The 12894-nt window shown below is 48.3% G+C and overlaps 1 protein-coding gene across 1 annotated transcript in view; it reads left to right on the top strand.

The window, feature by feature from the left end:
- The window catches only part of Pcnx2 (pecanex 2), a 150676-nt gene that overhangs the window by 66351 nt on the left and 71431 nt on the right, over positions 1-12894 (top strand). Inside the window, exons 16-18 of the mRNA XM_032887445.1 lie at positions 978-1087; positions 2526-2622; positions 12539-12631. Coding sequence (XP_032743336.1) covers positions 978-1087; positions 2526-2622; positions 12539-12631 — 300 coding nt within the window. The remainder of the gene's footprint in view (positions 1-977; positions 1088-2525; positions 2623-12538; positions 12632-12894) is intronic.

The raw sequence follows: 12894 nt of genomic DNA, 5'->3' as shown, positions 1-12894 counted from the left end.
GGCAATGTTGCAGATTACGAGGCTCGAAGAAATCCCTGTTGCCTAGTATTGCACTAACTTTCCCCGGGGAGACGCGGACAAATGTCTGCTCGCTGCCGATGGGATCAACCACAGATGGAAGGAGCGAGTCTGCCCCAGTCTAGTTTGTGTGAGCCAAAGAGATTACTTGGGTTACTTACAGGAGCATGGGGGAGCGCCGTAGAGCCACGCCATAGACCGTTCCCACTCTGGCACAGAGGATGGTTTCTCGATAGAGGCTGCATTCGCCCTTCCGTGTCCTTTATTCTCACACAGCGTCTTCTGAGATCACGTGCAACCGGGATGGGCCCCTGTATAGCTGGGAGGATGGTATCGAAGGTTGGCTGATCTCAGGTGAGGGTCTAATGATCCTCCTCACTCTCTCCTATAAGGGGGGCCCTACTGGGTTCCCCCTTGTTGAGGGTCTCCTGAATTCTTTCAGGCAATCACAGCTTCTCTGAGCCGAGGGTCAGGGACTTGCGAGAATGTAGCTGGGTTGGTAGAGTGCTTGCCTTGTGCGCACAAAGCCCAAGGTTCCAACCTCATACTTCACACTACCAAGTGTGGGTGGTGCTTGCTTGGAAATTCAGCAATCGGAGAATAGAGGTGGGAGGACCAGAAGTCCAGCTCACGGTGAGTTCCAGGCCAGCCTGTGCTTCAGGAGACCCTGTTTCAAAAACCAAAACAAAAGGGCAGCAGTGGCCGTTATGCTTGGAGGTTAGCACTCTCCAATGACTAACGGCATCGTGGCTGTCGTAATTCCCCAGTGCCGCTCATACAGGTGGCAGCACACCGCACGATCAGCCCGGCGGAGAACTGCGGCCCTTGCTCGATGCTTCCCTTTTGTGGTTTGCAACCAAAGGCTCTAAGTACAGAGGTGCTCTTTACTGGGTGTGAAGGCCACTCCGTGACGAGGGCGAGTCGCCACATTCCTCAAGCCACCTGCCGTCTTTCTGCAGGAGCCATGGAGCACACAGCACATCCCCGCACTGTTCTCGGCCTTCTGTGGCCTCCTGGTCGCGCTGTCCTACCATCTGAGCCGGCAGAGCAGTGATCCTTCCGTGCTCCTGTGAGTAGCTGTCCTGTATTCCCTGTGTGTGTAAATGCCTGTCCGCACGTCTGTGAGTGTCATGGTCAGAGGTCGCCCCTCTGGCGTGGTTCACCGTTTTATTTTGAGACACAAGTCTCACAGTGGCCTGGAGCTTGCCGGTTAGCGTAGGCTAGCCAGTGAGACCCAGAGCTCCACCTCTCTGGCACTGGAATTATAAATGTGTGACACCACACTCAGGACTTTTACCTGAGCTCTGAAGGTCTCCAGTTCCGGTGGTTCTTTCTCTCCCACACTATGGGTGCACAGGGGTAGAGAAAGGCAGGGCTGAACTGACGTGGTTGAAACTCGAAGGCAAACTTCCAGACAGATTCTGCCTTTGAGCACCTCACTTGCAGTCAAGCTCCCAGGTAGCTGGGTGCCCCAGCCCTGGGTGAGCTTCTCTTGCTGTTCTGTAGGAAAAGCCATGGTCACTGATGGCCTTGCTGGATACACAGAGTTCCACTGTTGTCTTCCTCTGGAGGTCACCCTGTAGAGAGCAGACCCACATACTCGAAAGGGGACCTTTATTTCTTCTTGTACAGCCAGAATCTTATATGTGTGCCCACCTGCATGCTCACATACATAATAGTAATAGCAACCAAACGAATTTAAAATTAAAGCATCCTCATGGTCTCCTGAGTGTGTCCTAAACGTCACAGTGTGGTCTGTGTCGAGACCTTAAACGATAGCCATTGTAATCTCTGAAGTACAGATCTGTGTACGGGGACTGGAAATCCTCTGAACAGTGTCAAGGTGAGTATCAGATATTGATAACAGTGTGTCCTATAATCTGACCGAACTTATATAACCTTTTGACTTAAGATAACTCTGCTGGGGGCCACAGATACCAAAATAATTGTGCAATTAGACACCTTAGGGCGAAAAGCATAGACAAATAGGGAAACAGAAAAGGCTGAACACGATTTTTAGTGTCACCTGTGTGCCTGGCTGCTACCTTCTGCGGGCAATGTTGGTGAGGCTGTAGCTTAGTGGGTTAGAGGAAACTGGATCCCCTGCCACTGACAGAGAACTGAGCCCCTTAGGGTCCTTAATCACTTTTGTCAGGATGAAATTTAGAGACTGAAACATGAGCCAGGGAGATTCCTCAGCTGGGAATCAGCTTGGGCAGCCTGAGTGTGATTCCCAGAACTCACATAAAGGTGGAAAGGGAGACTGACTCCACGGTGTTTCCCTCAGAGTCTCATATATGTGCCCACACCACCCCACCCCCACCCCCGCACACATGCGTAATAGTAATAACAACCAATGAATTCAATATTGAAACATCCTCACGATCTCCTGAGTGTGTCCTGATTTTGCCCTGGGCTTGGCTTTGCTCCCTGTGGGCATGCAGCCTAAGGATCACGTTGCCCGAGACACGTAGTTTATAAACAACCTGTGTGTTTTCCCACTCTAGGTCCTTCATTCAGTGCAAATTGCTTCCTAAATGCTTACATCAGAACCTGGACGAGTCGGCTGCAGACCCCCTCCCTCAGAGGATGAAGGATTCAGTGGTAAGACCTCAGCGTGGAAAGACTGCCTGTTATAGGGCTCCTTGCTTGTCTGCAGGGGGGAAGCTGCCATGATACAGCTAGCTAAGTCTGGAAATGCAGGAGGAGGCCCTGGGTCCAATCCAGTCTTACTCCCAGGATACCTGAGCTGCCCATCTCTGGATTATCTCCAACATATATCTGTCCCAAAGACCAGGGTACCCAACAGACCTCAGCTGGCCTGCCTGGATATCATCATGAGTCATATTCATAAATTCCGTCCATCACTGGACAGATACCCCATTCCCATCCCCAAGTGGCTTTGGTTTGAGTGTTGAGCATAGTGACTACAAGGACACCAGGGCAGTGTCCCCCTGGGCAGGGTAAGGACACGTCAGTGTAAGGCAGGGTAGCCCAGGAGCTGAAGGACAAACTAGACACTGTCAAACAGCAGTTAAGGTCTATCTAAATAAAAACTCCTCACAGAAGCCCACAGTAGGCCTACATTTCTGACATCTGCTGCACAGTTCTTCTCCCTCTCAGTCACACTGAGATCAGAGCACACTTTCCTGGGTCCTTGGGTTCAGATTTGGCATCAGCACAGCCCTTGCTAAATGCCCCTGGGCTTTGAACTTCCTTTATTTGACAGTTTATGTATTTACATTTCAAATGTTATCCACTTGCCCAGTTCCCCCCTCTCCCATCCCCCTTTCCCTGCTTCTATGAGGATGCTCCCCCCTACCCAACTACTCTACTCCCTGCATGGGAAAAAAGAGCCTTCACAGGACCAAAGGCTTCTCCTCCTATTGATGCCAGACAATGCCGTCCTCTGCTACATATGCGGCTGGAGCCAAGGATTCCCCCCAACCCCTATGTGTACTCTTTGGATGGTGGTTTAGTCCCTGGGAGCTCTGGGGTGTCTGGTTGGTTGATATTGTTGTTCTTCCTATGGGGTTGCAAACCCGTTCAGCTCCTTCAGTCCTTTTCCTAGCTCCTCCATTGGGGTCCCCGTGCTCAGTCTGATGGTTAACTGCAAGCATCTTGATCTCTATCAGTAAGGCTTTGAACTTTTTAGCATCTGTAGTTGAAGAGAGGAATGACTATATTGGCTGGAACAGACGGAGGATACAGAGGAAGGAAGAGGGTAGCCATTCTGCTTCCTGTGCATCAGGAATGGCTTCGAGGACTTTCAAGTGTCCTTAAAGCAGATGTGGCCTCTTTGGTATGAACTGCCATTAACATTTTGTAAAATGTCAGCTACCAACTGGGTCAACCTGTTGATACCACAGTTCTGAGACTTGAGCTGGTGAAAGCCACAGTTCTTGTTTTTCTGTCTGTCTTATGAGGACAGACAAAAGCAAAAAGCAGATGTCGTCAGTGGTCCCTTGATGCTGATTACCTATAGCCAGGACCCTGACTTATTTATGCTTATGTCCGCAGAGAGAGGCCGGTGTTCAGCAAGTGAACAGCAAGTGTTCAGTGCACCCTGTCGAATTCAAGTGATGTAATTGTTGCGTGCCACTTCAGGAGAGCGTGAGGGGGTTGCAGCACCCACGATTGCAGGCTCAGGCCTGGGTGCTAAAGCTAACACGGTTTGACTTTCAGCTTTCTGAGTTTTTTGTCCTCTGTAACGGCATCTGCCTCAGCACCGACTGTCGACTTGACATATCTTAGAACTACCTGAAAGAGACGTTCTCGTCTACTACTTGTGACTCTCAGGTTTGCCCTTTGGCACATCTGTAAGGGCTCATTGGTTTAGTAACTGATGCAGAGGGTCCAGCGTACTGTGGGCAGCACCTTTCACCGGGCCGGTGGGCCTGGCCTGTAAAAGCTTGCTAGCTAAGCATTAGCCTACCGAGACCTGCTCAGCTTAGGTCCCATAGGTAGAGACAGTAAGGGACTGAAGAAAGGACACACAGAAGTACATGCAGTGAAGCTGGGATCAGGTGGCTCTGTAATGTCGTCACTGCAACCTGGAAGCTCAGTGTGTTTAGCTTTGTACAGCATGGCAGTCTGGGGAACTAGACTCAGCAGGAGAGCTCTGCAGATGAGAAGTGTCAGTCTGTAAGCCTCAGGATACAGGAAGCCACGGTTGCTAGCATCCATACACACCGATCAGTCATCTCAAACACTGATACTCAAGGCTTCTGGGGGAAGCGTTGATGTTCCTCTTGGTGCTGTCCCCTACAGGTAGTGGCTTTTATAATGTTCTATGGGTTGGCTTTGGAGCCATTGACATGGCCATGCCCATGTCAAAATACACATTCTTTCAATAGGTTATTTGCTGGGGGTTTCCTCCCCTCCCTGCGAGAGCCAACACATAGTGTTCCTTGATGGCTTCTGCTTTGAATCTCTGCTGTGATTTTCCTCAATGATAGGCAATGACCTGGAAGTGTAAGAAGATACCCCATCCCCATCCCCATCCCCAAGTGGCTTTGGTTCGATTGTTGAGCATAGTGACTAAAAGGAAACCAGGCGGTGTCCAAGGACGCTTGAGTGTGCGGTGGGCAGGGTAAGGACATGTCAGTATGAGGCAGGGTAGCCCAGGCGGTGAAAGACAGAGGAGAAGACGCTGCTGGAGCGTGAAGCTAAGCACTCAGAATGGAGGAGGACAGCAGCCTCTCATGCAGCGTGTGTAGCCTACTTGTGAGTGTTGGACAAGGAGTCTTGGGACAGGACTTATCCTGAGAGAATCTATGTCCCCTGAGTCCTCCTTGATGCCATCACTAATGGAGATGTGTCTCTAATATCTCTTTATTGCAATAAAATTGACCTCGTAAGCACAGGGTGATATATACAAGATGATAAACTTGCCCGACAGTCCCTGATAGCACGCCCTTAGTGTGGTCAGAGGATAGGAGTTACCTGTCGTTTCCTATGCTCCCTGTGGTCTTTTAAGAAAATCATTTATACATTTATTATTGGGCAGAGGAGACTGGGCACATATGCCATGGTGTGCCCATGGAGGTCAGAGGTCAACTTTGTGGAGTTGGTTACATGGATTCTAGGGATTGAGCCCGGGTCATCAGGTCTGCGTGGAAGATACCTTTTTCCCACTGAGTTCTCACTGCCCCTCCCCCACCCCCATTTGATGCTCTCGTATAAGCTTCGTCTGTTGGAAATGGTGAGGCATTAAGTGATAGAATGGGTTGTCCGTGCTCATCTCTGTGAGGAGTGCCTGTCTAATCATATTATTTCCATGGGATTTTGAGATCTGCATTCATAGGCTAGCGTCTTAGGTAGGGTTTTACTGCTGTGAACAGACACCGTGACCATGGCAACTCTTATAAAAGACATTTAATTGGGGCTGGCTTACAGGTTCAGAGGTGCAGTCCATCATCACCTAGGTGGGAGCATGGCAGCATCCAGGCAGGCATGGTGCAGGAGGAGCTGAGTTCTACATCTTCATCTGAAGGCTGCTAGCAGAATACTGACTTCCAGGCAGCTAGGATGAGGGTCTTAAAGCCCACGCCCACAGTGACACACCCACTCCAACAAGGCCACACCCACTCCAACAAGGCCACACCCACTCCAATAGTGGCCACACCTCCAAGTAGTGCCACTCCCTGGGCCAAGCGTATTCAAACTATGACAGCCAACAAACAGCTAACTTACCCAACTTTTGCTGCAAGTTTTAACCAGAACACCAACCCTTTCCAAAACTGTCCTCTGAGCTGTGCTGCTGGAGAAAGGAGATGCCATCAGGCTTGTGGGTTTCTGCAGGAGCAAAGTGGGACGGGTTGTGCACACAGACCCCACCCTCAAAATTTACCCTGTAAGTAAAGAAGATTAGAGTTTGGTCCTCATGGTTTGCAATGTTCTCTTTCTCTAAGCCTTGTGCACACGGCCCTCCCCATGCACCTTGTGTGCATAGCTCTTTCCATGTTCACTCTCAATGGTCAAGTTTACATTGCATTCATTTAGTACAGACCAACATGTTATTTCTCAAAAGCCTCTTATTAGTGTGTATAAAATTCAGACAACTTCTAGACTATTTGTTACAGCATCTAGAGTTTTCTGATTCCCTCTCTGGCTAAATCTTCAGGCTCTGCAGTGTTGCAATACTTCCTTACGCTTCTTTCAGGGGAGAGGCGTGAAGTCCTGCCAACAGTGCCTCGGTACGGCTAGGGAGGTGGGTGGCCCAGTTTGTGAGGCACAAGCATGAGAACCTGAGTTTGGTCCCCAGAACCGACATATAGAACCTGGGTGTGAGCTCTGCACTTGTAATCCCGGCCCCATGCACACTCTGGGGAGATGGAGACAGACTGGTCCCTGGGACTTGCTAGACAGCCAGCTTGACTTACTTGGTAAGATCCAGACCAGTGACTGACTCTGTGTCAAACAAAAACAAAGACAAAAACAAAAACAAAACAACAATAGCAAAACAGATTAGATGGCTGAGGAGAAATGACTCCTGAAGTTGACAGTTGACATTTAGCTTACACACACACGCACACACACACACATACACACACATAGGAACACATATGCAAACACGTACATACAAACACATACATGCATACTCCCCCCACAATAAATTTTAAATGCTTAATATACTGAGAAGAAATGTATCTTTTTATTTTTTTTTTTTATTTTTTTTTTTTTTTTTTTTTTTTTTTCGGAGCTGGGGACCGAACCCAGGGCCTTGCGCTTCCTAGGCAAGCGCTCTACCGCTGAGCTAAATCCCCAACCCCTGTATCTTTTTATTAAACATGCATACATTTATCATTAAGGAAGGGGACATTATCACCGTGGATTATCCCTGTAGAATGCTCGAAAGAAGGGCAAATGTAGCTCAGGTGCCCTGTGTGAGGAGAACACACAGCAAATCTTATTAGAGTCAATTATGGTTGCCAGGGGCATCCGCAGATGCCAGCAGAGAAAAGAAAACTTAGAACGCAGGGGCACATCAACATCGCCAAATAACCTAGGACAGCAAAGCCAGAGCCCAGCCCAGCTCCCGACATGGGAAAGAAGAATGGGACCATGGGCTGAACGCTCCCAGATGTGACAGGGAGGTAAAAGGAGGCAGCCTGTCAAGATGGATGTAAACGAAGCCCTCTTTACAGAGGGGGACAGACGCCCTCCCCCAGCTGTGGGTGGGAAGAGTGAGGTTTATAAACTGCCGAGCCTTCCACAATATTTTTTATGCTCAATGCAGTTCAAAAACATTCCCAAAGGAATCAAATTCACAGCTTTGGCAAAATGATCGTAAAGTCTATTTAGAAAAACAGCAGCTCGTAGCTTAAGGAAGACTCGAAAGAGAGAGACAAAAAAAAGTGAGATTATTGCTTTGAGACTTAAGAGTCTATTTTTAAAAAGGCTGAATCATGAGAAAAAAGAGAAAGAAAGACCCGTCCAAGATCAGGGTGGGATTAGCAGATCTGAGGAAGCCAGGAAGGACTCGTCAGTCACGAGCATGCACTGTGTGAAAACTGAGTGTCGCAATCAAGAGTCGATTATCCAGTGTGCGGCGTCCAGCAGTGGGAGAGAGAAAGAGTTTTAGCGCTAATCCTTCACTGGACACCAGGCTGTGTCACAAAGCGATTAGAGAGTTTCGGGAAGACAGGAAAGTGGGTTGGCAGAGAGGAGGAAGTCCACCCCGCACTGGGGCAGATCAACTATCCAAGCAGACCTGCTGATTAAAAGCAAAACAATCTGAATCAAATGTGCCTCTGCTCTTGCTAAAAACAACAGAGTGAGGATAAATTTGGGCAGCTAAAGGAGTGGAGTAAACAGAGCAGGCAGCTCTCTGTTCAAGGGTACCGGGGGATCTTAGCCTCTGTCTTCATCTTTGACACAGCGGAGAGAAACATTTCTGGGGCTGTGAGGCAGAGGGTCTGAAACACTGAGGCCCACCTTCTCAGGGTGAGGATGAAGGTGAGGAGGTCAGTGTAGCTGTCCTGGCTGCCCAGAATGATGGGAACACCCACCCTACTGCTCTTAACTGCAATAGAAATCCTGATTTGCGGGGATCCGAAAAACGTTTGTGAACAAGTGAACCGTGTAAATGCTTGATGAGGTTAGTTAGAGGTGACCTCCGCAGAGGAGAGGTGCCTCAGCCGTGAAGGGCAGTAGCTGTTCTTCCAGAGGAGCCTAAGTCTGGTTCCCTGGGCCACATCTGGTGGCTCATGCATTCTTGTGACCTCAGCTCCAGAGGACCCAGCACTGACTTCTGGCCTCTGTGGGAACCTGCACATAAGCGGCACATTCACAGAGATGCACATAAATGAAAATTTAAAAATAAACCTTGGCGCTGGAGGGATGGCAGTGGTTAAGAGCACTGGCTGCTCTTCCAGAGGTCCTGAGTTCTATTCCCAGCAACAACGTGGTGGCTTCACAGCCATCTGTAATGGGATCTGATGCCCTCTTCTGGTGTGTCTGAAGACAACTGCAGTGTACTCATATACATAAGATAAATAAAAATAAATAAATCTTAAAACTCAAGCATTTACAATAACTAAAATTGGACCACTGTGTCCCACCATCCTTAAAAGCCCACCCCAGTGAATTGTAAACCCAGAGCTGAGAGAAAGGAACTGGAAGGCCTGTAGACCCCTGTCTCTTACCTTCCTTCCTTCCTACCAGCCATTATGATGTCAACTGCTTAGGAAGGGAGAGTTTCAACAACAACACACACAGACACACACAGAGACACAGACATACAAACACACACAGACACATACACACTCACACACAGACACACACAGACACATACACACACACAGACACACACACAGAGACACACACAGACACACACACAGACACACACTCACACAGACACATACATACAGACATACATACTCACACACACAGACACATACACACAGACATACATACTCACATACAGACACACACATAAACACAGACACACACACTCATACACAGACACACACAGACATACACACTCACACACAGGAATTCATTACTGCGTCATAAATTAGCAAATCGTGGCTTGTGATTTAAATGATAAAGGAGGGGCATAACAAAAACAGGGCACAGAATATTGGGGGTGTGTGATTATTTGACTGCCCAGCCGACCCTATGGTTAAAACTAAACCGTCCTTCAGAGACTGTGGAATGTCCAGGACGCACACCCAGAATGCAGCAGGATTATCATAATTTTCAAAAAACAGTTTAGAATTTTTTTTTTTAAAAAAAGCTAAACCCCAGCGTCCCTTATAACCCAGATATTTACACAAGGAAAGAGAGCACTCGTGTCTGGAGACACACATCATGAATATTCACTGCCGTTTTATATAGGACAGTCAAAACCGGGAGCACATTCAAATGCATGTCCACATGTGAATAAACACGCAGGAGCACACCGTGCAGAAGAATCCTCCCCAGCAACAAAGAGGAATCGACTGGTAGACAGTAACCTGGAACAGATACCGGGAGAACTGTACTGTGTGCGGTGGTTTAATAAAAGCCGGTCCCCTAGCCTTATGTATTGGAAGGCTCGCTCCCCAGTGACGAACTGTTTGGAGGTGTGATTGCTAAAGGATGTGTGTCACCGGAGGTAGGCACTGAGGTTCCAAAAGGCCATGCCTCTCTCTGCCTGCTACTGTGGAGAAGGATACAAACCCCCTTGGCTGCTGCCCCAGCACCATGCCTGTCTGCTTCCCGACATGATGATCATAGACTGGCTCTTTAAAACTGTAAGCCAGCATGTTCTTCATGAGCGTTGCCTGGGTCATGGTATCTCTTCACAGCAACAGAACAGTGACTAAGACTGAACCAAAAGAAGCCAGACTGAAAAATAGAAGCCAGACCTACAATATGATTTTCTGTGTATAGCGTTCTGAAAATGAGATCAGATCATAAACGTGGAGCAGAGATCAGTGCGAAGAGAAGGATAGAGTGGGCAAACACCAGAAAGGAAACCCCAGAGCCAATAAATATGCTGCTAATTTACATTTAAATCATTAAATTATCATTCAGTGATGATGCCCTTCTGGAGGTAGGCTGTGTCAAAACTCATCACTCTGCAACTGGCGAGATAGCTTAATGGTTAAGAGCACTGGCTGCTCTAGCAGAGGATCCAGGTTCAAGTCCCAGCTCCCACATGGCTGCTCACAAGTGTTCCAGAGGACCCAGGTTGTCTTGTGGCCTGCAGGGGCACTAGTGTGCCAACATGCAGGTAAAAACCTTTGTACACATGGAATAAAAATGAATAAATCTTAAAACCCCTTCAGACTTTCCATTTTAAATACATCAATGATACCTCAACAATGCTGTGTGAATGTGTAAGGTAGAGAGGGGTTCAAGATCATCCTCAGCTATAAAGCAGGTTCAAATCCAGCCTGGAATATGAGAGCCTGCCTCTAATTACATGATTAGTTAGTTGCAGTACTGTTCTAACATGCCATCCAGCTTGGGAAGAGAATTGAAATAATTTTCATTCACATTTGCCCTCCCTCTAAGAGTAGGAGAATGGTTGCCCTCCAGACTTACCTGCCCCACACTCAAACCGATGCCTGTTTACTCTTCAAACAGAAAAATCAGTCAATTAAATATGACACAGTTTTGAATCATATTACTTGGTAAAGCATTCTTCCCTGTGAAGAACTATGTAGTGATTTTGAATGACATAAACTCATGCCAGAGAAAAACAGGAAAAAGCTAACAATCTTTACAGTCAGAAAATGCTATAAATGGCGGACTTGCCCTCTGGGAGGCCTGGTGCTTTGCAAGTGTGAGCAATGACAACAAGGTCTAGACAGATTCCTCTGGGCTCCTGAAATAAAGCTAAGTCAAATCTCAAATCATGGTTCTAGCTAGCTTTAATCGTCCACCTGACACAGCTCAAGGTCACCTGAGAAGGGAGCGTAGATCGAGGACTTGCCTAGATCAGATTGGCCTATGAGCCTGTCTTGTTAATCAACATAAGAGGGCTTAGCCCACTGTGGGCAGCAACATTCCCTAGGCAGGTGGGCTGGGGCTGTACAAGAAAGCTAACTAAGCATAAGCTTATAAGTGAGCCAGCAACAATGTTTCTCCATGATTTCTGCTTAGCATGGTCGCTTCAGTTCCATCTTAACTTCCCTCAATAGTGTGAGGGCAAATTACCCTACCACAGGCTGCAGCAGCAGATGGAGAATTGGGTAGTGCATTATCACTTTAATTCCTCCCACATTCTCAGTACTCACTGACTTCCAAGAGGTAGTTCAGAACAGATACATTGAGTGTATGACAAGAGACGGTGTGGGGACCGAGGTCTTCCTAAACCACCTTCTCTACATGGGTTCAATCTGACCACTTCACACCCATTGGTCGGTGTCTGTATTCTCTTTATTGTTCCTACTGCCTGTCCAGCTTTACATGTTAACACAGGCATCACGCTAGCACACATTGTTTACATTTTAAGATCAACAAAAGGAAGCCTGGCGGGTGACACTAACCTTACATTCCCATGCTGTGTGTACTGAAGTAGCTGTCTGTCTGTCTGTCTGTCTGTCTGTTTATGGATCTGATGGTTGAATGGAAGTGTATAGCATAGTCCAACCTGTAAATGTGTGCAAGGCTTCTGTCTGGTGTCTCCAGGATGCATGTTGACACCCGAGGCCACCCGGGACCGCGTCGAGACTGGTTAGCATCAGCCCTGCTTTGTGAGAGTCTGAGTTGCGGGACTTCGAAAGGTCTGTGGGGACTCAGTATCCCGTCCGAGTTTGTGGGAAGGAACCGTAGGCCTCTCATGTGTAGACATGCATGTTCTCTCCACAATAGCGCATGTATGTTAATCCACAAGCACCATACCTACCTCCCTTTCCCGGAGACGTCCACAGTGGGAGCCGGCGACTAAGCTAGTGTACTTAGCTTAGCTCTGGGGTGTCTTAGTGAGCAGTGCAGAGGGTCAGCACCCTGCCACTGACTCACCTGGCAAGCGCCAGGAGGAAGCCACACAGAGCTGACCTCACAGCCAATCTTCTCTTCCTAGAAGGACGTCCTGAGATCGGACCTCGTCATCTGCTCCGCAGCTGCTGTCCTCTCCTTTGCAGTCAGTGCCAGCACTGTCTTCCTGTCCTTACGGGTAGGTGTCCCCAAGGCTGTGCACCCCAAGGCTCTATACCCCAAGGCTCTGGGCCCCAAGGCTCTGCACCCCTTGCTGTTCTCTTGATGGAAGCTAAGCATGGAATGAGAGCACAGAAGGGTAGAGGAGTCAGGGGAGAGCCTCAAGGAACACACACACTGAGAGCCACATCCTGGGTCACCTTTCTGTGTGTCACTTCCTCTCCCTGGGGGAGTCATTTTGTCTCTAAGAGTGATGAACAGTTTGTAATCACGGACAGTTGT

This window comes from Rattus rattus, chromosome 17 (genome assembly GCF_011064425.1).
Source record: "Rattus rattus isolate New Zealand chromosome 17, Rrattus_CSIRO_v1, whole genome shotgun sequence".
Lineage (NCBI taxonomy): Eukaryota > Metazoa > Chordata > Mammalia > Rodentia > Muridae > Rattus > Rattus rattus.
The sequence above is the reverse complement of the archived record's forward strand: the minus strand, read 5'-3'. Positions and strand labels throughout refer to the sequence as shown.